The sequence below is a fragment of the Cydia splendana genome, chromosome 21 (assembly GCF_910591565.1).
Source record: "Cydia splendana chromosome 21, ilCydSple1.2, whole genome shotgun sequence".
Classification (NCBI taxonomy): Eukaryota; Metazoa; Arthropoda; class Insecta; order Lepidoptera; family Tortricidae; genus Cydia; species Cydia splendana.
The window spans coordinates 10,102,555-10,130,350 of NC_085980.1; the positions used below are offsets into that span (position 1 = coordinate 10,102,555).

Genomic DNA, 27,796 nt, shown 5'->3' on the forward strand with positions numbered 1-27,796 from the left:
TAAAGTGTTTTTTATATAATAGAAATCTACCTTAGTATTAACTTTTTCTTTTAAATATCGACATTTGGCTGTTAAGATTTAATCTGGGTCAAACAAATTAAAAAAAAAAGAACACCATAGAATAAAGCTTTTCATTTGCATATAATTCACTTTTTTGTCCTAATTACGGCGCAGATTTGAGGAATATAATAATTTTGCGTATAACATTAACATAACACTATTTTCCGTAGCCTATAATATCTACCAAGCTTTTCCGTAAGTGAGTTGCCATATTTACTGGGCTGGTAATAAGCATCTTTCAATCAGCTGAGTTTTGTTTTCCTTTACAGTAGTTTCGAAAAGGAAGCCTTGAAAAGCCCCAGCAGACGCCTTTATTATTGTCAGAGTTTAAAAACGAAAGTTAGAACATGATGAACGAATTAAGATCTTTGGAGCATGCTACGTTAAAGGTAAGCCTAGTATATAGTGCTTTGTGCTCTTAAAATTCTACGATCTGTGTGCACACGTATTTATAAAAATAATATTAACTCTATCTTGTCCACCACGTCCAGCTAACCAAATGGATATAAACATTGAATGATCCTGGAGTCCTTGTATTCAAAAGGATTCATTTTTGTTTATGCTTAAAAAATATTAATGTTGATATGATGGGTATTTTATACGTCGTGTGGAGTGCAGGAGACAATATCGGCGGCCGATCGTAAGATCAGGCATATAGTGAAACGTGAAAATCTTTGACTCGTTCCCTGAGTCGACGGAGCCCCGCTACGCGGGGCTCCTATTTCTGGGCAGATTGCCCTTCGGGCATCTGAAGCAACCTAACGAACCTATCCTACCTATATATTGGTTTGATGTGACTATCGTCAAAACATTACACAGGAACATTACGATCTGCCTGATCGTACGATTGGCCTACGACATGTATACCTATTTGTGGATAAACATCTTAGCAAATAAGTTTTTTTTTCCTAATTCCCCTTATAATGTCATTGTATGTAAATGAAGTGGATTTATATCATGTGATTTATCGCAACATATAAATAAAATAATTAGGAAAGTAAGAAAATAAAATCTACTATGAACTTTTGATTTATGTAGGTAGGTGTAGGTACTTTTTTTTTATTGTATGTTGTTAATAATAATGGAAACAATGAGGGCCTGTGCTCACTGCCTCTTGGTGAAATTAGGGCCCTTTCAGATCACACATACACATGGCATTTTGCCTGCTTTGCCACCCTATAGTTACACAACTGTAAAATGCTTATGCAAATATTTTAGGTACCATATGAAGTGTTCAACAAACGCTACCGCAATGCCCAACGGGTGCTGGACGTTGAAGCGAGACAGGTTGGTTCTGCTGCCGGGGAGCTGGAGACCGCTGCCAAAGCTCCGAGCACTGCTGGAGAGATTGATGTGCTCCTAGGAGGCATGGTTTGTAAACCATGATATTTTTACTTACATATTACAGGGATAATATTTCAATCAATCTGCTATAGAATAAAAAAGTCTTTATTTTTTAGATCTATAAGTAAAAACAAAATGTTGATGTCTTTCAATTCTTTCTCACCATGTGTATTCTTTGTCTGCTTGCCTTGCCCTTTGGCAAAGGCCTATTCTATTAATGATTGATTTAAATGAAAATAAAATAAATCAACAGATACCTGCCCTTATGCTGAAAATAAAGATAGGAAAACTTAACATTTATGCATTATTTTTACATGCAAGTCAACTGCTTAAAATAAAAAGTGGTATACTCTCTATCTTTAGGTATTTAAATAAAAGTAAACAAAATCTACCCTCAAATGGCCAGTTGAGGGTAGATGAAAAACATCACACGATCAAATAATGTGGGTTAAAGTCAGATCGTTCAGTGACAATTCAGGCGGTTTTGTAATTGGTCGGTTAACCAACAAATGTAATAACGACCCGAAAATTTACAAATTGTTTGTTTACTTTTATCAGATATATATATAACTCCGTATAAGATAAATAAAGTCTAAGAAAAAAACGTGCCTCGGACGGCCAAGGAAAAGTCATTCTCGAATAGATGGCGCCATTACCTTTGGCCTATTCTCGGCTAGATGGCGTTAACGACACCGTTTGGTATTTAACAATTTTAACACGTATCAGTGAAAGAACATGGGTCAGTATGGAACAATAAAAAATAAGAATCATTTATCCGTAAACATATTTTGATTATTTTATACATTTTCAATTTTATTTTAAGTTTTAATCGTGTGTCGATAGATGGCAGTAAATGTACCGTGACTACAAAATTGACAATGACAGGACCCCTCTATACTATCTATTCTCTTTGCTTTTATTTAAATACCTAAAGATACAGACTATAGGTACCTAAAAACTGTAATTGTTACCATTCTTGACATTCATGTTTATTTTACTAAGCTAACTAAAGATAAAAGAAAGTAATAATTACGAACTTATTAACCTGACATGAAGGCAGAGACAACAAAGTTTATTTTTATAGAAGCTTCATTATATGTGTAGGAGTTGTTAGACGCATTTCCATCAATTGTCGTTCCATTTTGCTTTATAAGTTCTAATGAAAACACATTTTGTTGTTTTAGGTGGAGAAACTCACAGCAATGAAGCGTAAGGCTTCTGAAGCCATCAGCGAGGAGTTGCAGGTGGCGCTGGTGTGCAAGAAGAGGCTGGAGCATATCAAAGAGCAGGCCGTCTCGCTTAACGAGCCCAGCACGCCGCAAGTGCGAGTGAGTTATAGGTTTCGACAGGTTGCTCCGGAACCACTGAAACATCAATTGACGTGATGCATTACAACTTGAACCACTAAAACATCAATTGAAAATAATGCGTTTTCTCAAGTGCCTAAAGAGAAAGGGGCAATACTGAGCGTAGTAAAGGATTCCAGTGTTAACGCCCAAGGTGGAAATAATTTTGCTACCATGTGGTACTGCTGTTCACACATCACCTATGAGGAAAATATTTAAGCTAAAAATATTGTATGCAAAAAAGTAAAAAATGTTAGGCTTTAGGAGGCTGGGCTTTAATCAAACGAATGTTTCCAGACGACAGTGAACCAATGGCGCCGCACCCGCTTGGAGCGCATGCTGGTGGACTACTGCCTCCGCAGCGGCTACTACGACGCCGCGGCCAAGCTGGCCGACGCACGCGACCTGCGTGACCTCACCAACGTCGGTCAGTACACACACAACCTTACAGTATATTCTCCACCAGACGGTGAACCAGCACCCGCTTGAAGCATGCTGGTGGACTACTGCCTCCGCAGCGGCTACTACGACGCCGCGGCCAAGCTGGCCGACGCTCGCGACCTGCTCGACCTCACCAACGTTGGTCAGTACACACACAACCTTACAGTATACTCTCCACCAGACGGTGAACCAGCACCCGCTTGAAGCATGCTGGTGGACTACTGCCTCCGCAGCGGCTACTACGACGCCGCGGCCAAGCTGGCCGACGCGCGCGACCTGCGCGACCTCACCAACGTTGGTCAGTACACACACAACCTTACAGTATACTCTCCACCAGACGGTGAACCAGCACCCGCTTGAAGCATGCTGGTGGACTACTGCCTCCGCAGCGGCTACTACGACGCCGCGGCCAAGCTGGCCGACGCGCGCGACCTGCGCGACCTCACCAACGTTGGTCAGTACACACACAACCTTACAGTATACTCTCCACCAGACGGTGAACCAGCACCCGCTTGAAGCATGCTGGTGGACTACTGCCTCCGCAGCGGCTACTACGACGCCGCGGCCAAGCTGGCCGACGCGCGCGACCTGCGCGACCTCACCAACGTTGGTCAGTACACACACAACCTTACAGTATACTCTCCACCAGACGGTGAACCAGCACCCGCTTGAAGCATGCTGGTGGACTACTGCCTCCGCAGCGGCTACTACGACGCCGCGGCCAAGCTGGCCGACGCGCGCGACCTGCGCGACCTCACCAACGTTGGTCAGTACACACACAACCTTACAGTATACTCTCCACCAGACGGTGAACCAGCACCCGCTTGAAGCATGCTGGTGGACTACTGCCTCCGCAGCGGCTACTACGACGCCGCGGCCAAGCTGGCCGACGCGCGCGACCTGCGCGACCTCACCAACGTTGGTCAGTACACACACAACCTTACAGTATACTCTCCACCAGACGGTGAACCAGCACCCGCTTGAAGCATGCTGGTGGACTACTGCCTCCGCAGCGGCTACTACGACGCCGCGGCCAAGCTGGCCGACGCGCGCGACCTGCGCGACCTCACCAACGTTGGTCAGTACACACACAACCTTACAGTATACTCTCCACCAGACGGTGAACCAGCACCCGCTTGAAGCATGCTGGTGGACTACTGCCTCCGCAGCGGCTACTACGACGCCGCGGCCAAGCTGGCCGACGCGCGCGACCTGCGCGACCTCACCAACGTTGGTCAGTACACACACAACCTTACAGTATACTCTCCACCAGACGGTGAACCAGCACCCGCTTGAAGCATGCTGGTGGACTACTGCCTCCGCAGCGGCTACTACGACGCCGCGGCCAAGCTGGCCGACGCGCGCGACCTGCGCGACCTCACCAACGTTGGTCAGTACACAAACACTATAATATACTCGCGACCTTAAAATAAGAGTTATGGTAATACCTTATGCATATTTGATAGGTTACAACTTTGAATGGTTTATCGCAATATTAATATGAATAATATCGGTACTTATGCCTTGTAATTGCTAAACAATCGTTTAGTTCCTAAATATCCTTTGTGTTGTTCTTATTAAATAACACGAGTGCAAAAAAGGCCGAACCGAGTGTGGCGCGCGCCGCGCACCCTTTTGTTCTTAACCGCCGTGTCGCCAGCCCTTATGGCCGATAAGAATGGTATTGGTTGACATAGTTTGATAATCATACTGTAACCAATTTAGGCTAAGCTAAAAATAAACATGTGAAATATATTTGGTTGTTTACTCCTCCCACCAAACTTTCATCCCATTTTACCTGGCCGAAAGAATGAATACGACAATCTTATCAGTCCACTTTTAAGTATGTCGGAAGCAACTGTAAAAGCAAAAGAATGAAAGTAAATACAAAAAACAAGTGTACGAATGCCCTTTTGCCCCTCTGGTAGAGTGTTATTACCATTCCGCTAGCGTGGGTGTTTAAGCAATCGAGCCAACCAGCGTAACATGACCGAGCGATGTAGTACCCGAGCGTAATTAGAATGCGCGCCTATGCTGGTTAGTCCGAGTAGTCAGCCCATCCGAAGCGCGCCCTAAGCGGTTGTAATAGCAACCATGTCCTTTACTTATTTAGCCTGACTGACTACAAATTATGAATACCTACATATTCCAGCTCTGCGTCGTGTTATAATATAATAGAACGAAATGAAGTAGCTGTAAATAATAAAACTGAATCAGTTCTGTCGGTTTTTGACTGATTTGTTTGTTAGTTTGTATAAATATGTATTTCAATTAAAGTTAATAAGATAAATTTAATACACTTATACCGGTAAAACTGTTTTAATATTTTTGATCACTTTTAAAGCAGTTTACTGAATCACTAACTGACACATCATTATTTATTACAGCACGCTACATTTATACTATACTATTTATACTGTTTTTATTAACTTAAATGTTTTTATTAATATTTTGGTGGTAACTACTGGGAAAAAAAAATCCCACCTTTTACCAGTGGTAACTACTGGGAATAAAAATTCCCAGTACTTACCACCCAGCCGAGTTGGTGGTAACTAGTGGGATTTTTTTTCCCAGTAGTTACCAGTGGTAAAAGGTGGGAAAAAAAAATCCCAGTAGTTACCACTGGTAAGAAATTGGTGGTAACTAGTGGGAATAACCCCAGGTGACAAGCAAAACTCACTAATTACTAGAAACATATTAAACAAAAATCAACCTTATTTAGGTATTAATATGGTTCACTATGGCTATTAACATGTGGTAGTAATTAGTGAATTTTGCTTGTCACCTGACGATATGTACTGTAAAACGTTGTACAATACACGTGCGAATAGGTAATACGCAACTCGATTTCCTCTTTTCCGCACTTGTATCGTAAATAACTATTTTAATTCAATTTAAAAAGTGCGCTAGAGGCTCTATGGCCTTTGGGCTTCCTGGCTTAGCACGAGAGACTGCCGCGGGGCTCTCATGCTAAGCCTACTGTCAGCGAAAAGCAGCGGGAAAGCTGAAGACCTGGCACTCGGGTCAAAAGTTTAGTGACCCCTAAATGTCCTTAAAAATAAGTACATTACAGATATCTACTGCGCCGCGGCTGAAGTGGAGGCCGAGCTAAGGAACCGTCGTACCGCGCGGGTTCTGCAATGGTGCGCCGACAACAAGTCTAAACTGCGCAAACTCGGCTCCACCATCGAGTTCAAGATACGGTTGCAGGTAAATATTATTCAAGATGGCTTCGTTTTACATGCAGAATAGCGGCATTGCTAACACGTAATGGCGTCCATACACACATCAGCTAAGAAACCGCCAATTAGGGCAAGTACTGTAATTAAATTGCGCAAATTTGGCTCTATCATTGGGTTCAGGATACATCTGTTGATGACTTTTATTTTTCATTATCCTTGCTGTGATTTAAAAGGACAAGTAGGTACTATATTTCAAGGCTGAACATTGAAATCCAGATGAATACACCTTGAAGTTTTACACCAATTTATATTGTATTACAGGAATTTATAGAACTCGTCCGCGCCGACCGCCGCTTGGAAGCCGTGAAATACGCCAAAAAGCACCTTTCCCAGTACGAAGAAGGACAACTTCAGGACATACAACATTGTATGGGCATGCTGGCTTTCCCCAAGGACACAGGTGTGTTACTACTATTCAGTTCACATTGATCGTCTTGAAGTCGCGAAGTACGCCAAGAGGCGCTACTCTCTTTACATGTATGAAGAGTCGTTCTAGTTTAAATTATAAGCGAAAATCGTGTAAGTTTAAGAGCGTTTTCACATTGTCCGATCCGACATCGGATGTAGGATCCTGCACCCGCGTAGTCAGGCTGCGGGGCGCGCCCGGGCGCCAGCGGGCACGCACACTACAACAAGCATTATGCATACACAGACGCACACAAACAAATATTATCGGTCCGACAGCTGACGGGGGGCTCCGACATGGCTGAATTTATCGGAAGCGCCTTTCCGATATCGGATGTCGGAAGGCGTCTATAACAAAAACAGTTGTAGGAGAGTGCCATTGGCATTAAGTCCGCTTTTTTTGTGTTATCTATCGTTTTTTAGTCATAATGAATTATTAAATGTATATAATTATAAATACAGAGAATCACATATTTCTTACATTTTACTTCCTTCCGACATCCGATATCGGATCGGACAATGTGAAAACGCTGTAACTCGGTATACCGCTGTCTTTATCGGTTATTGTTTGTGCACACAGACAAGACATGAAGACTGAGCATAGTAGTCCTATCAAATATACGGTAGTTTTACTCCATTTTCGAGTCAAGTGTCCTTGTGTGACGTCCGTGTCTTTGAACGGACCAATCACGGCACGGGACCTCGCTCACCTCGTCCCCCGCACCCCAGTATTTTTGGCAGCATCGGTTTCATGAAATAATTGCTCTAAACTCCGACTAGAGCAGAGGTCGGCAACATTTTAGCAGCCAAGGGCCACATAGCAGGTAACGAAGCGGACGCGGGCCGCACTTTGTTAATATTTATGACTTTATCAGACATTGTCACTTGTACAAAATAGCCAGGGAGGCTCGTGGGCCGCAAGTGAGAGGTTCGCGGGCCGCCGGTGTAGAGGACTCCTAGTGTGTTTGTGCAGAGGTGGAGCCGTACCGGTCGCTGCTGTGCCCGTCGCGCTGGGCGGCGCTGGAGCGGCAGTTCCGCGGCGAGCACGCGCGCCTGCTCCACCCCGCCCGCCTGCCCGCGCTGCCCGTCGCGCTGCAGCTCGGCCTGCACGCGCTCAACACGCCATATCCTTTACAATACATCTATTACCATATAATAAATAATTTATTATTTATTACAAAAAAAAATATACAGCATAACGGTTATCTGTGGTCGTGCACGCAAAGGGACGTCAAGTTGTGTCAACCCTAATAATTGCTCGGAGCAATGCTGAGCCGAACGGAGCTGAGTTTGCCCGAAGGCAGGAGTAGGGTTGAAAAAACCCGGAAAAATTCCCGTTTTTTTTTTCTAAAAACCATGTTTTTTCAAGTTTTATTCGGAAAAAAACAATGTCACTTGGTTTATATATTTTTCCGAAAAAAAAAACAAAAAATAAACGCACTTTTAAAAGAACTTGTGAATTTTTCTATTTACATTTAATCCATAGAGGTAACTACACCTGCTTAGTCGTGTGTTTTGTTATCTAAATGCTGGCTGGCGATCATTTGTGAAAATGTCTATTGACTTTGACGCTGTCGTTATAGTTTAAAAAAGCTTCGTTTCTTTCCCAATAAAACTGAAAAATACGAAAAAAAAACGAATATTTCAAAACTTCGTAAAAAAACGATTTGATTTTTTCGAGAATTTTCAACTCTAGGCAGGAGTTCGCACCCCTGCTATTACTTATTTATACTCTGACAACATTTCATATTTTCAAAATATTCGAAAACCATTTGATTTGAATTATATTGGCGTTATTCATAAACGCGTTACTGGCCTGAATTAGCTAGAGTCTGGCTACTGAAATATTACACAAATGTTTGGCGGGAACTTCAAAAAATCTTAGGCTGGTCACACTTTGTGTAGTAGGAATTATAGTTTTGATACTAGAAAAGATTTTTGATTTTCTGTGCACACGTAAGGTACCTAAGGATATAAGTTAAATATACGTTGACGTGCACTCAAAGTCAGCTCATATAATTTCTACCACTATGTAAAGTACAGTCAACGATAAACACATATGTTAACACTTTCTAACCATATACCATTGTAACAAGGCGAAAAATGAAATGTAGTGTAAATAAGACCTAGCTCGATAATACCGTAATATCCATCACGAAAAAAATATACATAAATATTGCCAAATATGCTAAATGCTAAGTATCAAAATATTTATAGAGCACCAACCTCCTAATTTGTTTACATTTGCTTAGGAGTTGTAAACATTGCAGTTTTTCGTTATACAACGCTACACGCCGACTTCGCACATTGTCGTAATTATTTACGAATATAAATAATAGTTTGCGAACCTCACTCAGTATAGACATTATTAATATTATTTAAAATAACCCCCTTATTAACCGCAAACAATTTGAATGAATGACATAAATTGACAACTGACTTTTAGCTTTTTTTTAAATGATAGACAATTGGGGATACAACAACGAAATATCTGTCAACAATTTTTGGCTAGCCAGACTATGAGTCGTTTATCTTTATCTGTCATTTTGACTTATGTATTTGTAAGAAAAGGATAAAACATAATTTAACTAAATCAGGCCCGTACAGTTTTATGGATAAGGGGGATAAATGTTAGAAACTCAAAAAAATGTTTTTGAATTTATTTCTGCATTTACTTTGAAAAAATTGTGGACCGGAAGACAAAGTTATTTTTCTCAAAAATGGACGGGAAAGTCGACTTTGACGTTTAAAAAATAGGTCGCGAAGCGCGTAGTTTATGGTCAGTCAAAAATTAAAAAGTTAAAAACATTGCAGTCTCGATTTTGGGACTGCAATGTTGCATACAAATTCCATTATTTGTCAAGTTCCAAACTTTTTAAAAGTTGAAATGGCCATATCAAATGAAGGCACAGGACCATTAAACAGCCAAACAGATGATTAGTACCGCGACTATTTAGCTGTCTCAAATAGGTTGGCGTATTTTCGGCAGTAAAATACACTTCTATTTTTTTATTAAAAAAATTAAAAGGCGGCAAAGCTAATTTTTTCAATTGTTTCTACTTTTTTCTGTGAAAATATATACGTAAGAACGTTGCTTCTGTAAAATATTTCTAAAATATGTATATTTCTCGCACCATTTTTGAGAAAAGCACCATATATGACTCGGCTGGAAGGCTACTTGCTGGCTTCGGATTCAATTAAACGGACTCCCAAGGTCGTCCGTTTAATACGAATCCTCAGCCTGCAAGTAGCTACTTCCGAGCCTCGACAATAATGTACTATTCCCTACACAATCAAGACTGACCTTAATCGTGATTGTAATAAAATAATTCTAATGTTGTTAGTTATACATTGACACACACACAGTAACACACTTGTTAAGAGCGCTATTACATTTCGGCGTTGAGCGAGTTTAGGTATTTTACGCGCTGCGGCAGGCCGTGCGAGCTCAGTATGCCGATCCCTTCTACCACACTCGCACTACAATGATGGATTAAACATTCTTGATCCTTCGCGAAGCATATTGAAATCAACCATAACAACACTAACTGTACTTAACTTTTAAAGTTCTAAAACTGTTATTTGGTAAGTACGAAAATACTAAATGCAGTGCAAATGTACATAGGGGCTGTTCATAAATTACGTCATCTATTTTTGACGATTTTTGACCCCCCCCCCCCCCCCCCCCACCCCTCAAATCATCCAAAAATCAAGCTTCGGATGAATCTGTTTCCTCCTACGTCATGTTACCATCATCCGATGTCCAGACCCCCCCCCCCCCCCCCCCACTGCTCCCATTTGAAACGACGTAATTTATGAATAGCCCCATACTCGTACTTATGAAGGTATATTACTCGAAAGAAATTATAGGTACCTACTCGCTTATTTACATGTTTCGTCATTGCATTTGGTACCTATAGGTTGTAAAGTTTGTATCAACGAGGGTTTAAAAACGAACTGGTACTGAGGATCTGATGATGATTAAGGTGGTCACGGATACCAATCAACCATGTAGTAACATGATTAGGCTCGTTTGATTCGTCTCAACAAGATCTTTGACACTGAAGATACACAGGGTCTGATGATGGAGCGGGAAGGTGGCCACGGGTACCAGTCTATCATGTAACTAAACAACTTCGTGTTTGGGCTCGTTTGATTCGTCTCAACAAGATCTTTGACACAAGACAGTACTCAGGGTCTCATGATGGAGCTGGAAGGTACCATTACCAATCAACCATGCAACTAAACCACATCGTGTTTAGGATCGTTTGATTCGTCTCAACAAGATCTTTGACACTAGGTGATACTCAGAGTCTGATGATGGAGCTGGAAGGTGGTCACCGGTACCAATCAACCATGCAACTAAACCACTTCGTGTTTAGGCTCGTTTTATTCGTTTCAACAAGATCTTTGACACAAGATAGTACTCAGGGTCTGATGTTGGAGCCGGAAGGTGGTCACCGGTACCAATCAACCATGCAACTAAACCATTTCGTGTTTAGGCACGTTTTATTCATCTCAACAAGATCTTTGACACAAGGTAGTACTCAGGGTCTGATGATGGAGCGCGAAGGTGGCGACGGGTACCTGTCTATCAGCTCCATCATCAGACCCTGAGTAGTATCTTGTCTCAAACATCTTATTGCGAGGAATCAAACGAGCCCAAACACGAAGTGGTTCAGTTACATGGTAGACTGGTACCCGTGGCCACAGTCCAGCTCCATCATCAGACCCTGAGTACTAACTTGTGTCAAAGATCTTGTTGCGAGGAATCGAACGAAGCCAAACACGAAGTGGTTTAGTTGCATGGTTGATTGGTACCGGTCACCACCTTCCGGATCCATCATCAGACCCTCAGTACTACCTTGTGTCAAAGATCTTGTTGCGACAAATCAAACGAGCCCAAACACGAAGTGGTTCAGTTACATGGTAGACTGTTACCCGTGGCCACCTTCCAGCTCCATCATCAGATCCTGAGTACTATCTTGTGTCTAAGGTCTTGTTGAGACGAATCAAACGAGCCTAAACACGAAGTGGTGTAGTTGCATGGTTGATTGGTACCGGTGACCACCTTCCGGCTCCAACATCAGACCCTGAGTACTATCTTGTGTCAAAGATCTTATAGAAACGAATAAAACGAGCCTAAACACGAAGTGGTTTAGTGGCATGGTTGATTGGTACCGGTGACCACCTGCCGGCTCCATCATCAGACCCTGAGTACTATCTTGTGTCAAAGATCTTGTTGAGACGAATCAAACGAGCCTAAACACGAAGTGGTTTAGTTGCACGGTTGATTGGTACCGGTGACCACCTTCCGGCTCCATCATCAGACCCTGAGTATTATCTTGTGCCAAAGATCTTGTTGAGACGAATCAAACGAGCCCAAAACACGAAGTGGTTTAGTTGCATGGTTGATTGGTACCGGTGACCACCTTCCGGCTCCATCATCAGACCCTGAGTACTATCTTAAGTCAAAGATCTTGTTGAGACGAATAAAACGAGCCTAAACACGAAGTGGTTTAGTTGCATTGTTGATTGGTACTGGTGACCACCTTCCGGCTCCATCATCAGACCCTGAGTACTATCTTAAGTCAAAGATCTTGTTGAGCCGAATCAAACGAGCCCAAACACGAAGTGGTTTAGTTGCATGGTTGATTGGTACCGGTGACCACCTTCCGGCTCCATCATCAGACCCTGAGTACTATCTTGTGTCAAAGATCTTGTTGAGATGAATAAAACGAGCCTAAACACGAAGTGGTTTAGTTGCATGGTTGATTGGTACCGGTGACCACCTTCCGGCTCCATCATCAGACCCTGAGTACTATCTTGAGTCAAATAAATACATATAGAATGTCAGGTCGTTTCAAATATTTTTAATCCTGTCCGGTAGTTTATTAAACTGTACCATTATAAATTATAATACTATAAAAACAGTGCTAGGATCAAAGTCTCTCGTTGCGGTTTACACGCACACAGTATAGCGTTTTACACGGCGCCCGCCGCACACAATGATAAAAAACCTCGTCGTCGCCGTTGAAAATGTGCGGAGCCGACCGACACACGTCCTGCCTCTACAAGCTCTGCCGCGGCACTGAGCTGGCGCAGCGCGCGTCATCGGTAATATAGAGTAGTTTTCAAAAAATTGCCAAAAAATTATAGTAGAATTTCATAAACACTAATGTATACCAACAGTATAAGCAAACGTTGCAGATTGCTTGAGTATGAAAATGACTTCGATATTAAGTAGATTTTCGTAGGAATTGACACTTGATTCGGAGAGAAAATCGAGTTCGTTTTACTTTGATTTTCTCTTTCTCAAAGGTATGTAGGAAAAATATAGTTTGATATGCCTAAAGTACAGGGTATTAGTAATACAAAATAGCCAGGTTTAGCAGAGTAAAATTCTCAACATTTCCAAATAAGAGCTCGCCATTCAGTGCTTCACGGGGTTTTTCGGAAACGACCATCAGAAAAAAAATCATTACTAATTTAATAAGTCCTTTTTCTAATATTTACAACGATATTTATAAAGATAAGAAGACGCTTTTACTGGAACAAGTACTCATTGTTTCTAATAATGAGCGCAAAGTCCTGAATTTCGTCGACTCGTATCATCAATTTTGCATTATTTCGACTTTTCTTGTAAGAGCGCTCTTAAATTAACGTTAACTACGTTACCATACTAGCTTTATGGAATAGTAAATTACTATAGAGGCCGGAAACAAAGGGTTGCAGGCCAAATAGATATAGACGGATAGGTATACGCGGAAGGCAACCCCGTTTCTCGCCGAGATTTGTATAGTGCTTTTCTTAAACTTGCAATGAAATATTAGGCTACGGTGGCTAAAACGGAGAAAAAAACTGTCTAAAAATGCAATTTAGCGCTACACAAGTACCAGGGCCTCATGAGTTACGATAAGGTGTCGTTGACCAACCCGCGGGCTCGGCGGCCGGGGCGCGCACGAGTATAAAGTAGTGATGTACCGACTATTGATTTGGCCGACTAGCCGACTAATCGGCGCTCGAATGGCCGACTAGTCGGCTAGTCGGCCAGATCATTAGTTTCGTATAAGTTCAGGTGAAAAACAATAGTTTTGCTCCTTTGGTTGCGCTATTCGTCATATTAGCTTGGCTAAAAGGTGTTCTCTACAGGTTCAAAGACCTATCACAAGAATCCTCGTTCAATTTCTGTCTTTAGTTCTTTTATTTTGCGATCCTGTGCAGACCGTCAGTATAGCTTGTAGGAGGTATTTCCAAGGCTCTATTTCTCGTACGTTGTCGCCAGTTAAGAACCTATCCCCTGTGGTCAGCGTCTTTACGTAAAACGTGCCCTGTCTAAGTCCCTAAATTTTGCAATAACGTTAAAAGTTCCTCATGGCTCCACCATTAAAAAAAAACGAGCCAAGTGCGAGTCGGACTCGCGTTTCTAGGGTTCCGTACATAAGTCCGACTCACGCTTGACTGCACATTTCTAATAGGTTTTTCTGTCATCTATAGGTAAAGAACTATTTTGTGTATTTTTTTTCAAAATTTTAGACCCAGTAGTTTCGGAGATAAAGGGGGGGGGGGAATGGTAATTTTTTTGGCTATTTTCTTAAATAACTTCGAACCTATGTATTTTAAAATTATAAAAAAAACATATCCATCTTTGGGTCACTAATGTACATATGTGTACCAAATTTCAACTTAATTGGTCCAGTACTTTCCGAGAAATTGGCTGTGACAGACGGACAGACAGACAGACGCACGAGTGATCCTATAAGGGTTCCGTTTTTTCCTTTAGAAGTACGAAACCTTAAAAACAAAAACTGAATAATAATGAAAAAAAATATCGAACTTGCACATGAAATTACACGAGAATCAGTTGAGATCGACCTGTAGAGGAAAACACCAGCCCAGCCAACATACGATAACGATCAAACGGTCAATTATATGAACAATAGTTTTCGTTTGCACCCTGAATAGGTATTTTAGTAAAATAAACATAATACATATGGTAAATAATGACTGTTTATTTATTTTTTTCTGTTTTTCTTTCACTAATAAAGTGCCGACTAATCGGCCGTTTTTGCCGACTAATCGCCGACTACAAATGTGGCCGGATAGTCGGCTTTCCCGACTAGTCGGTACATCCAAGTACATAAAGGTATCGTGGGTTGCGGCTGCTGTTAAAAACAAAAGGTTGCTTTACACGACTAGGTGTGTAATGCTGTATGAATATTCCTTTACATATCATCTTCACTCTTCGCACCGGATACGTAGTATTTCTGGACCTAATTTGAAGAAAGTCATATATGTCATCATTTCATTGCAAGTTTGAGAAAAAGTGGATGTTTATGTCGGGCACCGACTGCACAAAAAAAGACAAAGTATTGAATTAGTACATTAAGATACAAGTGCGAAAAGTAGGAACACCCTTTCTCACGTGTATTGCACAACGTTTTACAGTACATATGGCCCTTTAAATTCTTGACATAGGCACGTATTGTCCTTAATCCTGCCCTAGGGTGGTAAAGTAGCAACATATGTCCTGTAAAAACTTATTCCTTAACTATGCACACTCAGTGCTACAACGAGGCGACGCAGGTGGCGGCGTGCCCGGCGTGCGCGCCGCCGCTGAACGCGCTGGCGCGCCAGCTGCCGCACGCGCACGTGTCGCACTCGCGCCTCGTGTGCCGCCTCAGCCGCCAGCCGCTCAACGAGCACAACCAGCCCATGGCGCTGCCCAACGGACAGGTCTACGGCGAGAGGGTAAATACACAAATACCTGTTGAACACTTGTATAGATAGACACTGAACCACAGCTGCCGCACGCGCACGTGTCGCACTCGCGCCTCGTGTGCCGCCTCAGCCGCCAGCCGCTCAACGAGCACAACCAGCCCATGGCGCTGCCCAACGGACAGGTCTACGGCGAGAGGGTAAATACACAAATACCTGTTGAACACTTGTATAGATAGACACTGAACCACAGCTGCCGCACGCGCACGTGTCGCACTCGCGCCTCGTGTGCCGCCTCAGCCGCCAGCCGCTCAACGAGCACAACCAGCCCATGGCGCTGCCCAACGGACAGGTCTACGGCGAGAGGGTAAATACACAAATACCTGTTGAACACTTGTATAGATAGACACTGAACCACAGCTGCCGCACGCGCACGTGTCGCACTCGCGCCTCGTGTGCCGCCTCAGCCGCCAGCCGCTCAACGAGCACAACCAGCCCATGGCGCTGCCCAACGGACAGGTCTACGGCGAGAGGGTAAATACACAAATACCTGTTGAACACTTGTATAGATAGACACTGAACCACAGCTGCCGCACGCGCACGTGTCGCACTCGCGCCTCGTGTGCCGCCTCAGCCGCCAGCCGCTCAACGAGCACAACCAGCCCATGGCGCTGCCCAACGGACAGGTTTACGGCGAGAGGGTAAATACACAAATACCTGTTGAACACTTGTATAGATAGACACTGAACCACAGCTGCCGCACGCGCACGTGTCGCACTCGCGCCTCGTGTGCCGCCTCAGCCGCCAGCCGCTCAACGAGCACAACCAGCCCATGGCGCTGCCCAACGGACAGGTCTACGGCGAGAGGGTAAATACACAAATACCTGTTGAACACTTGTATAGATAGACACTGAACCACAGCTGCCGCACGCGCACGTGTCGCACTCGCGCCTCGTGTGCCGCCTCAGCCGCCAGCCGCTCAACGAGCACAACCAGCCCATGGCGCTGCCCAACGGACAGGTTTACGGCGAGAGGGTAAATACACAAATACCTGTTGAACACTTGTATAGATAGACACTGAACCACAGCTGCCGCACGCGCACGTGTCGCACTCGCGCCTCGTGTGCCGCCTCAGCCGCCAGCCGCTCAACGAGCACAACCAGCCCATGGCGCTGCCCAACGGACAGGTCTACGGCGAGAGGGTAAATACACAAATACCTGTTGAACACTTGTATAGATAGACACTGAACCACAGCTGCCGCACGCGCATGTGTCGCACTCGCGCCTCGTGTGCCGCCTCAGCCGCCAGCCGCTCAACGAGCACAACCAGCCCATGGCGCTGCCCAACGGACAGGTCTACGGCGAGAGGGTAAATACACAAATACCTGTTGAACACTTGTATAGATAGACACTGAACCACAGCTGCCGCACGCGCACGTGTCGCACTCGCGCCTCGTGTGCCGCCTCAGCCGCCAGCCGCTCAACGAGCACAACCAGCCCATGGCGCTGCCCAACGGACAGGTCTACGGCGAGAGGGTAAATACACAAATACCTGTTGAACACTTGTATAGATAGACACTGAACCACAGCTGCCGCACGCGCACGTGTCGCACTCGCGCCTCGTGTGCCGCCTCAGCCGCCAGCCGCTCAACGAGCACAACCAGCCCATGGCGCTGCCCAACGGACAGGTCTACGGCGAGAGGGTAAATACACAAATACCTGTTGAACACTTGTATAGATAGACACTGAACCACAGCTGCCGCACGCGCACGTGTCGCACTCGCGCCTCGTGTGCCGCCTCAGCCGCCAGCCGCTCAACGAGCACAACCAGCCCATGGCGCTGCCCAACGGACAGGTCTACGGCGAGAGGGTAAATACACAAATACCTGTTGAACACTTGTATAGATAGACACTGAACCACAGCTGCCGCACGCGCACGTGTCGCACTCGCGCCTCGTGTGCCGCCTCAGCCGCCAGCCGCTCAACGAGCACAACCAGCCCATGGCGCTGCCCAACGGACAGGTCTACGGCGAGAGGGTAAATACACAAATACCTGTTGAACACTTGTATAGATAGACACTGAACCACAGCTGCCGCACGCGCACGTGTCGCACTCGCGCCTCGTGTGCCGCCTCATCCGCCAGCCGCTCAACGAGCACAACCAGCCCATGGCGCTGCCCAACGGACAGGTCTACGGCGAGAGGGTAAATACACAAATACCTGTTGAACACTTGTATAGATAGACACTGAACCACAGCTGCCGCACGCGCACGTGTCGCACTCGCGCCTCGTGTGCCACCTCAGCCGCCAGCCGCTCAACGAGCACAACCAGCCCATGGCGCTGCCCAACGGACAGGTCTACGGCGAGAGGGTAAATACACAAATACCTGTTGAACACTTGTATAGATAGACACTGAACCACAGCTGCCGCACGCGCACGTGTCGCACTCGCGCCTCGTGTGCCGCCTCAGCCGCCAGCCGCTCAACGAGCACAACCAGCCCATGGCGCTGCCCAACGGACAGGTCTACGGCGAGAGGGTAAATACACAAATACCTGTTGAACACTTGTATAGATAGACACTGACCACAGCTGCCGCACGCGCACGTGTCGCACTCGCGCCTCGTGTGCCGCCTCAGCCGCCAGCCGCTCAACGAGCACAACCAGCCCATGGCGCTGCCCAACGGACAGGTCTACGGCGAGAGGGTAAATACACAAATACCTGTTGAACACTTGTATAGATAGACACTGAACCACAGCTGCCGCACGCGCATGTGTCGCACTCGCGCCTCGTGTGCCGCCTCAGCCGCCAGCCGCTCAACGAGCACAACCAGCCCATGGCGCTGCCCAACGGACAGGTCTACGGCGAGAGGGTAAATACACAAATACCTGTTGAACACTTGTATAGATAGACACTGAACCACAGCTGCCGCACGCGCACGTGTCGCACTCGCGCCTCGTGTGCCGCCTCAGCCGCCAGCCGCTCAACGAGCACAACCAGCCCATGGCGCTGCCCAACGGACAGGTCTACGGCGAGAGGGTAAATACTGTAATAGTTATTTATTTACAAGGGGGCAAAGTTGTGCTAATATTGAAACCCGAGCAAGCGAAAGATTCCAAAATTGAACCACGATCGTAAAAAAATTGTGTTGTGGTGAAATAATTTTCTGGTTCTTTCGGTGGCAAAATTTGTTGAACCTTCGCGACTTGACACCCTCGCAACGCTCAAAATTCCACTTTTCGAATGACTCGCTACTCTCAGTGTTCAATTTTAGAACCCATTTGCTTGCTCGAGTATCAATATTTACACGAACGATTAAACAACAACTATTAACTATTATTTACCGACATTCTCGTCGTGGTCATCCTTGGTTAACCTTTTGGACGCCAATGACTGATATATCCGCACCGCAGGTTCAACACCAAAGACTGATTAATTGGTCACATACCACAGAGCAACATAGACCTACGTGCATATGCATAAAGTTCAATTTCAGTTTTGACACTTGGGTGACGTGGCGTGACAGCTTTTTTGTTTGACACGGCGTCGAAAAGGTTAACAATCTACTATTTATTGGCAGGCTCTCCGCGAAATGATGGACGAGCACGGCACCATCGTGTGCCCGAAGACCAACGAGGTGTTCTGCATGAAACGCGTCGAGAAAGTCTACGTCATGTGAATACTCCTTACTTACTTACCGCTAAGGCTACTTGCAGGTTGCGCTCGCAAGCTTATTGAAAATAACAGCAAAATTATTTCAAATATTCGCTTACTTGATCGGTTCTGTAGCTGGACGAAAACTGACCAAAGACGTCAACTGATTCGCGCAGCTACAGTCTAATATCAACCTTCGTGCATTCGGACAAAGTTAACGGTCACACGCCGCGCACGATAGGGCCGGCGTTCAAAGGGTTGAAATAAAACGATTTAACCCTTTTCCAGGCATAGTACGATATATCGACCACTTACGCGCCAAAAGAATTTTAACTTTAGCATTCCGATTTAAGGTTCATATTAGATTGCACTTTCGGGAAATGTGACTTGCCTTCAAATGAATCATCAAAGCTGCATTAATTGGAATATATTTGGATTTTTTGGGAAAACCTTGTAGATTGGTGCGGCCTGGAAAAGGGTTAAGTCACAGGTAGCGCGACCCGTTTCAAATAATTATCGCCGTAAAGCCATTTCACGGGTTAACAAAGTTGATGCCTAAAATTAATACATAATTTGCCTCTATTTATTGCTTGAACTAAAATGAATTGCTTTTATTGTTTAAATATGGGGTAAATTTAGTACCTATAGGCGGTCAAACAACTGTCGATAGAAAAAGGCGCCAAATTCAAACTTTCTGTGGGACATCCTTTCGCGCATGCATTTTTAAATTTACCGCTTTTTTGTACTGGCGGAAATGGCTTGACAGACTGTAACTATTCAACTATGTACAATTACAATGTTCAGATTTGGACTGTTTCGAGTACATTTTATAAGGGTGACACATTAAACAGATTCCTCATTTTTTTTTATCAAGTTAACGAGTATCAATCTAAATTAATCTTTGCTGCTTGCGCATAAAGTTCAATTTGATTTACGAAACAGCTTGCGGGTGTTGCCATATCTTATTGTATAAACTTTTATATTAGACGTCAGTCCGAATCTCTTGGATTAGCCATAACGACGGACGTTTTTTGTTTAATATATTATTATATTCGGGAAAGTTGTAAAAATAAGGAATCGATAAGCAATATACAAATCGCGGTCAGAATATCTAAATATGATATTATATTTACAACATGATTCCAACATTTTTATGGCCAATTGTGAATGTGAATTTTATTTACTGGTATTGTGGCCAAAATGTATATTTTTTAATTTAAGGTGTATAGTCAGTTTTGAGTTATGGTCTCATTGTATGAACTTGTCTTAAATAAGAAATAAACGGTAATCATGAAATGTAATGTTATTTTTATTGCATCACTGCAGGTAATATTACGGAAGCCGGCGAGAACCAAATGAACTAAACTAACGAACGGCGTCGCTTGTGAGTTACTATTCCTTTCTAACATATTAGATTAGGGTACAGGTGGCCTAGCCAAGGTGACAATTCGCTTGCGCTAGTTGCGCTCTCTATCATTCTCACATAATTATTATGTAGTGTGACAGTGACAGTTCCGTTTCGTTCGCTACGGAGCATTAGCGATTGGCATGTTATCTACGGAGCCAGTTGAGTTCGAAATATGTAGAGTCTGTGCGGAAAGAGAAGATTCGTAGAATGTATTGCCCCCTACACATTCCACGACTCTTCTCTTTCCGCACAAACTCTATATGTAGATTTTTTTACCTTATTGCAATAGATAAAGGTGAAGAAATAACATTTTATGAACTCAACTGTACTTGCGCTGGTTACATACCTACATCATGTAAATTGTAAACAATACAGTATTGGCTGTCATAAAAAGGATCAAGGATGTGATGCGGTGCGATAGTGTGTTACGGCCTTAAGTAAAGGACTAAGTAAGACTCTTGCCCATCACTAGTAAATTCATCATTCAGAGACAATTTCAATATGGCGGTTTGTTTACATAGTTCGCAAGTTCTATTGAAATGGACTTGAGATCTAGTATATTTTCTATAAATGTGCTATATGTACGTATACATGTGCGGCCGTGAGGGACAGAACACGTAATGCGACAAAATTAAAAACAAGTTTTAACCACGGACCTAGAGAGTAAACCGGATAGTGTACATTAGCCAAAAAGTGTGTCCACATGAAAAGTCAAGGTGGGCCGTTGCATCTCTTTCTAATTAGGGTGACCATAAGTCATATCTATGTGAGATATTAGGATAACATTGAATATATAGTTTGGCCAGGATCTTTTCTTATTCGTGCATAGTTATATTAGTTATAAATAATCATACTGTATTTTCGGTGTACTAGTATTATGGCCTAAAAAGGGATGATTTTTTTTTCTCTTCTGTACAACGCTTCACACAACCTTAGGTACTTAATTTAGTTGTTCTAAAAACTGTTATTAATAAGCGTAGTAGCTGGATCACGAACATGGTCGATCCTCAGGAAGGTGGTCCGCCGTAACGTCTGTCAAGAATACAGGTATGAGTGAGAGAGATAGAGAGACAGATATGCTGACAGAACCAGAGGGTCTACCGCGAACCGCGTTCGACGTGTCGCCCCTCTGTCACACTTACGTACGAAAGTGCTACAAAGAGGCAGCACGTCGAAAGCGGCTCGGGGTAGGCTGTCAGGATACCCCCACTGTCCTGAGAGCTTTTTACAGTCTTTGCCGCGTTAGGTCCTAGGCCCTTCATAGCAAGCACTAGCCGCCCTTTTCTCAGCACCCATCATATAGACTGCCGCTTAAAATATCTGGCCGCCCTATGCTCGGGCCTACTCGGCCTTAGGGCAAATCCGCCACTGCCACAGGGTCGCGTGGGACGGCTACGCCCGTTTGCTATAGTTTTTAACTAGAACGCTTGTCACTGGAGCATAGACACCGAAGTTTGCATCGTTTGACGAGCATCTTTCTCTGTCTCTGTAATTACTCCTTTATAGGAGTAAAAGAGAAAGATGCCCGCTATTTGCGAACCTCGGTGTTCACGGTGGTAGGCCATCTGTGCGAAAAGAGTAGAGTCGTGAAATGTAAAGAAACTAGTGATGTGCCGTTCCCAGTAAATTTTCCAAAGAGGGTAAATTCCCAGTAACGTTTCTGGTATCGTCCTAAAAGTCAGTAAATTACCATCAAGTTCTATTTTTATTTTATTATCAATGTGTTTTTTTATTATTATAACAATGTATAAATGTGTCTGTAATGTTTAAGGACTTTGGATTTCCATTTGGGCAATTATTTATTCTGTATTGGCAGGGGTGCGAAACTCCTGACTTCGGTCAAACTCGGGTCCGCTCGGCTCAGCATTGCTCCGAGCAATTATTAGGGTTGGCACCACTTGACTTCCTTTTGCGTGCACGACCACAGATAAGATATTCACTTGATTTTTGGCAACCCTAAATAGCCGAAAGGGATAGTGCCAGGGATATTAGAAAGGGCCATCATGATTCGACCCTGAACCGCTGTCAAACTTCGTTTTTGTAGGAAGTTTCCTTTCTGTACGGTAGTACTATTAATTATTCTGTGGTATTGGCTCTCATTTCAGCAATTTAAACATGCCGAAATAAATACATACCTATTTATATAAACTTACTTTTAAGTACGTAATAAGAATTGTGTAACACTGATTCTCATCGTGCCTACATCATGGTCACCCTAATGAGTTTGACAATGTTGACTTGTATTTTTATCGCAAAATGTAATAATTGTGGCTTTCTTGTGAAACAATATTCCACAATTAGAAATTCTTTCACTCCTACAATCATTAACGCAACATTTATTCACCATTTTTAAGAAATTTTTAATTCACGTGTTTTGATAACATGTCATCACACGTTAGGGATACCAATTATTATTCAAAGTTATTACAATGTCTACCATATCAAAATTAATGTTTTTTTTTGTTGTGCACATGCTTGGTTAAATCAGTTAATAATATTGACATCATAATTATTCACAAATTTCTTAAAAGATATCAGAACCTTACTCTAAATATAGCACTTAAATAATATAAGAAGGTATTTAATTTCAGTAGTATATTGATATAAATACTACCACAATGGTATATTTTTAACATTGGCAACATGTGCGAGTGAGACACCGCGACCCACCTTTGCTATCTCAAGTGGACCGTTTTCTCTAGTCTGGTAAGAACGTCTTTCTGGCTCGGTGATAAGGTTAAATTTAGTATGGCAAAAAAAGTGACAGTTCACTCCATCTTATAACTTCATGGTTTTAACATTCCTGTCAACACACCAGAAACCTACGTAATTTGTGACCCACCATAAAGGCCTGTGCACACCGGATGCGTGTGCGTGGACGTGCACATGCGCGTTGTAGTATACAGATCCTTATGAGACGGCACACCGCTTGCGTGACGTGTGCGGCTCCAACATTTTAGCGCACGCACACGTGCACGTCACGCACACGCAAGCCGGTGTGCACAGGCCTTAAACCATACTAAAACCTGACTTCTAAGTAATATAATATGATCATTGTTAAGAGGGCGCTATTATTCTCATGTATTCAGTATAGTATGAAAAAAATAGTTCCAGCTAAATTCCGCAACTTGGCGCGTGATACATTCCTGGTCAGACATAAATTTAAAACGGTCCCTGTAACATGAGCTTACTACTTGCGCAAATTTAGAGCATTTAGAAAGGAGGGGATGTCATCACTGTCATTTTCTTTACGAAACAGACTGCCGATTTTTGCGGGGTAGGGGACGTCAAATGTATTGTTATTTCTACATGATTTGTACGTAACGTACAAATAGCCATGTAAGTCCATACAAAATTTTGCACAATTGTGCAAGTTTTTCAGCAGAGGGGTAATCTCTTAATGGCCACTCCATTTATTAAATCCTCTAAGTGCGCAAGTAAGCTACAGCCTGGCAACAAAGAGTAGTAATTAAAAAGTGGGAACACTGTAGTGTCGTCCCGTTCTCTTATATAAATTGATTTGAAAGGGACGACACTAGTGTTGCCACTTTTTAATTTCTACTCTTTTTTGCCAGGCTGTACATGCGCCGTATGCATGAGAACTTCATACAGTAGGGTTCTACATACATACCTACTATAACACTATATATAGTTTAAAATTAAAACAACATATCCACTTCAAAGTACTTTATTCATTTCCAACAGTAATTAAAAATAATTTTACACGGCCGCTATCCGGGCCAACAATTCCCAGGATTTTTGCAATTTTTGGCCCGTCTGCAACGGTCTACAATACTAAATGGCAATTTTATATCACAAATTATTACGTACTACGATGAAATGCAAGGTATTAATAATTAATGCAACATAACTTGGGTTAGCATCAGGAAAAGAATCATACATTCTAAATAATTGTATATGGATAGTGTTTGACCTCATATTAATTTTTAATAACTACTTAATAAACTACATGTCAATGAATTATCTGTTGAAACTAGATAAGCCTTATTTCGATTTAGTAAGAAAAAATTGGAAGTTGAGGGCTTAAATTGAAACATAGACATAGATATACTAAGACGCAAAAATACGTGCAAATCTTATGATGTAATTTTACAGCTGAAGTAGATGGCGCTGTATTATTTCACTGGAAAGTATTCTAACATAATGCAAACAATATGTAGCCAACGTCACCGGATGTCAGCGCCATCTAGAGCTATTTTGGAACGGAACTTTTTGATTTTGTACGTCTTTTCATTTCTTTTTCTTCCTTAACACATTGAGTGCCGGTAACACGCTCGGCGGGTTCTCTGTCCGTAGTCGCTTTCCGCTACAAAGCGGGAAAACGCTGGGATCGGCTACGAGCGAAGCGCTACGAATACGTTGGCAGTGAATGTGTTAGTTTTGCTAGGTTTAACCTAGTTTCAACTTTTATATTTTCCTTATTTTTTATTTGAACATAATTGAACTTAATTTACAAAGCGGTTTTGTAATTATAAACTTATATTTACAAAAAGTATCACATGGTAAGTGGAGTAATATTTGTACTATAGCTAGTTCGTATATGTTTCATGATTATTTGTCGTAATATATTTACAAAAATATACTGTACATTAATGTATAAGTATAACCTTACAACTAAATTGTTGGGGCAGAAAAAATAAGTTATAATAACAGAAAAAACATGCTTTTTGTAAGAGTTGTTTTTATAGTCTGTCGATTTGTAGCTGGCCCGGAACTGCTAATCCTTTGTCTATTGTTAAGTAAAACCGCACGTGCTACTTATCTGCAAAAAAGGGTCTTAATTATTCTAATTGGCACTTGAGCGCGGGCTAGTCCAACGCTCATAAAACCAGTGTAGGTGCGCTCTTCGCCTTTGTTACGCATCTGGATGACATATTTTAGACTGGTTCGACTCGCCACACTCACTGAGCTCAGTAACCGTAGAAAATTACACGAACCTTTTTTACAGGTACGTGCGGTTTTACTTAACTATAGACAAAGGATTAGGGCTCGGGGCCAGTTACAAATCGACAGACTATACCACCTGTCTATGTTTTTTTATGGTGATTTTTAGCTAACATCTATGACTTAGCTATACTTTATAGTGGAGATAAATCAATCTCTTCTTTAAATATTTACTTAAACATATTTTCGACTATGAAACATTAAATGTATTTGATATTATATTTATACAGAAAAATCTCGAACACACAGATGTGACGAATTGACGATGTGTATTAGAGTAAGTTAAGAAGTGACGAAAAAGTGTGTTCATGAAAAGTTAAAATATAATTAATATGTCTATTGTTAATGCTATTCTTCTTTGGCTAAGTCTATTTACTAAAGTGTGATTTGAACGTTTCTATAATGTATTTTAAAAGTGATTCTATTATAGTTCCCTATCATTTTAACCCTTTTCCAGGCATAGTACGATTTATCGACCACATACGCGCCAATAGAATTTCAACTTTAGCATTCCGATTTAAGGTTCAAATTAGATTGGACTTTCCAGAAATGTGACAGTGTGTTCATATTAATCAGCAAAGCTGGATTGATTGGAATATATTTGGATTTTTTGGGAAAACCTTGTAGATTGGTGCGGCCTGGAAAAGGGTTAAAAAACTATTCTTCTGACGTACAATAAAAAAATACAGTATGTGATGTTGATGATAGTGATCAAAATGATCAAATTGACATGCCACTTTCTAAATATGACAATATTATATTAGTGTAATATTTTATAATTGATAATTGTTTTTGATGCACCGATTAGATGGCACCATTTTTTCGTGTGTGAATATTAAAACTATGATATAGTTACAATAATATTTAGATATTAATTTTTGTGACGTCGAAATCAATATGCCATAAGTAAAATAATGTACATATTTATGACTCGACTGTCACGGAATTTAGAATTGAACCAGAATACTGCCCTTAATAATTATTTAATTAATAATTCGCATCGCAATCTAACAAGTCACATCGCTCTACCAAAATATTTATTCGAATACTGCTTGCTCATATATTCGAGATATTATATCATATATTAGATATAATTATAGTTTGGGTTCAGTCAGGGCTGTTTTAGAAATCTGTGGCACATACTAACTTTATAATTTTCTACATCAAAAAAATATGGATAAATAAAATCAAAGTTATGAAAACCTTATCAATGCATAATGAAGTTTTAATAATGTACGGAATATGTATAATTGTATATAACTGGTATTTTATGCAATTAGACGTAGGTACAACGTGATTGATGTTGAGGCTTCAATTTTGTAGTCACTGCACTTTATGTACTTAGAATATTCAAAAATATCCAAATTAAGGTTGTTCATAATATTCGGCTATCTTTAAAAAAAACTATACATTTTTACGAGCATGGAGTCCACTGCTGGGACTCCCTACTTCCAGACACCTACCCGATTTCACACTAGGCCCGGACCTATGGTTCCAGGCAACATAGCAACGGTTTTCAGGTGGAGAACGGAGTTCCATACTAAGTGCCTAGGGGTCATAGGTATCTAAATCCGGGCCTAGATACCTATCCAAAGTAATGCGTCATGACAGCCATGACCACGATGCCGGCAACGAGTGCGGCGAGGTGCTTGAGCGACTCCCACTTGTCTTCCTCCCGCAGCAGGTCTGGCAGCACGGTCACCAGCGCTATGTGGAGGAACCCACCTGCTGTGAACGGGACTATCCAGGATGTTTTGGCCTCTGTAAATATCATGTTATATTCGTAAACTTTCACTCTATTAGGAAAACAAAATAAAAAAAAGGCATGGGTCAAAACAGCAGAGCTGCCATCTAACGCTTATATTGCTTAGGACAGGATGTAATCCAAAGGCGATCCGATAAAGAATTAAAAACGCCACCTTATGTCTGCTTATCAATATGCAGTAAATCTAATGTTTACTAAGCCGAGCTGAAAAACGACGGACATACAGTGCTACATAAAATAGTAGAAATCTAAATAAAATGGAACTAAAAAAATTCCATACTAAATTGTTAATTTGTTACCATGTTTAAGAATTTTACCTCAAAAACGTGACAGTGGCGTAGAAAGTGGCGCCCTCATTTATTTTCTACTATTTTATGTCGCACTATACGTGAACGTGAACATGGTGAAATTAACCAGGGTACCATCACCCTTGTTAACTACGGAACCCT

At 42.4% G+C, this 27,796-nt stretch overlaps 2 protein-coding genes across 6 annotated transcripts in view; one reads left to right on the forward strand and one right to left on the reverse strand.

Moving 5' to 3' along the window:
• The first annotated feature begins 106 nt into the window (after window positions 1–106).
• LOC134801312 (E3 ubiquitin-protein transferase MAEA) lies at window positions 107–20,510 on the forward strand. Of its 3 annotated transcripts, none has more exons than XM_063773852.1 (9): window positions 107–255; window positions 330–449; window positions 1,279–1,431; window positions 2,589–2,732; window positions 3,048–3,177; window positions 6,265–6,401; window positions 6,695–6,833; window positions 7,812–7,961; window positions 15,399–16,240. In XM_063773852.1, exons 2-9 carry the CDS (start codon window positions 408–410, stop codon window positions 15,626–15,628), a joined length of 1,125 nt encoding a protein of 374 aa, XP_063629922.1. In that variant the 5' UTR covers window positions 107–255; window positions 330–407; the 3' UTR covers window positions 15,629–16,240. The 3 variants fall into 3 exon arrangements, with proteins under 3 accessions (XP_063629922.1, XP_063629921.1, XP_063629923.1); XM_063773851.1 differs by having other exon boundaries at window positions 113–259; XM_063773853.1 differs by adding an exon at window positions 19,136–20,510 and having other exon boundaries at window positions 116–449; window positions 15,399–15,589.
• A 3,779-nt stretch (window positions 20,511–24,289) lies between these two features.
• Window positions 24,290–27,796, reverse strand: part of LOC134801035 (zinc transporter ZIP13 homolog) — a 29,502-nt gene continuing 25,995 nt past the window's right edge. For all 3 annotated transcript variants that reach the window (XM_063773544.1, XM_063773547.1, XM_063773546.1), the window contains exon 8: window positions 24,290–27,343. In XM_063773544.1, coding sequence (XP_063629614.1) covers window positions 27,168–27,343 — 176 coding nt within the window. In that variant the 3' untranslated portion in view covers window positions 24,290–27,167. The remainder of the gene's footprint in view (window positions 27,344–27,796) is intronic.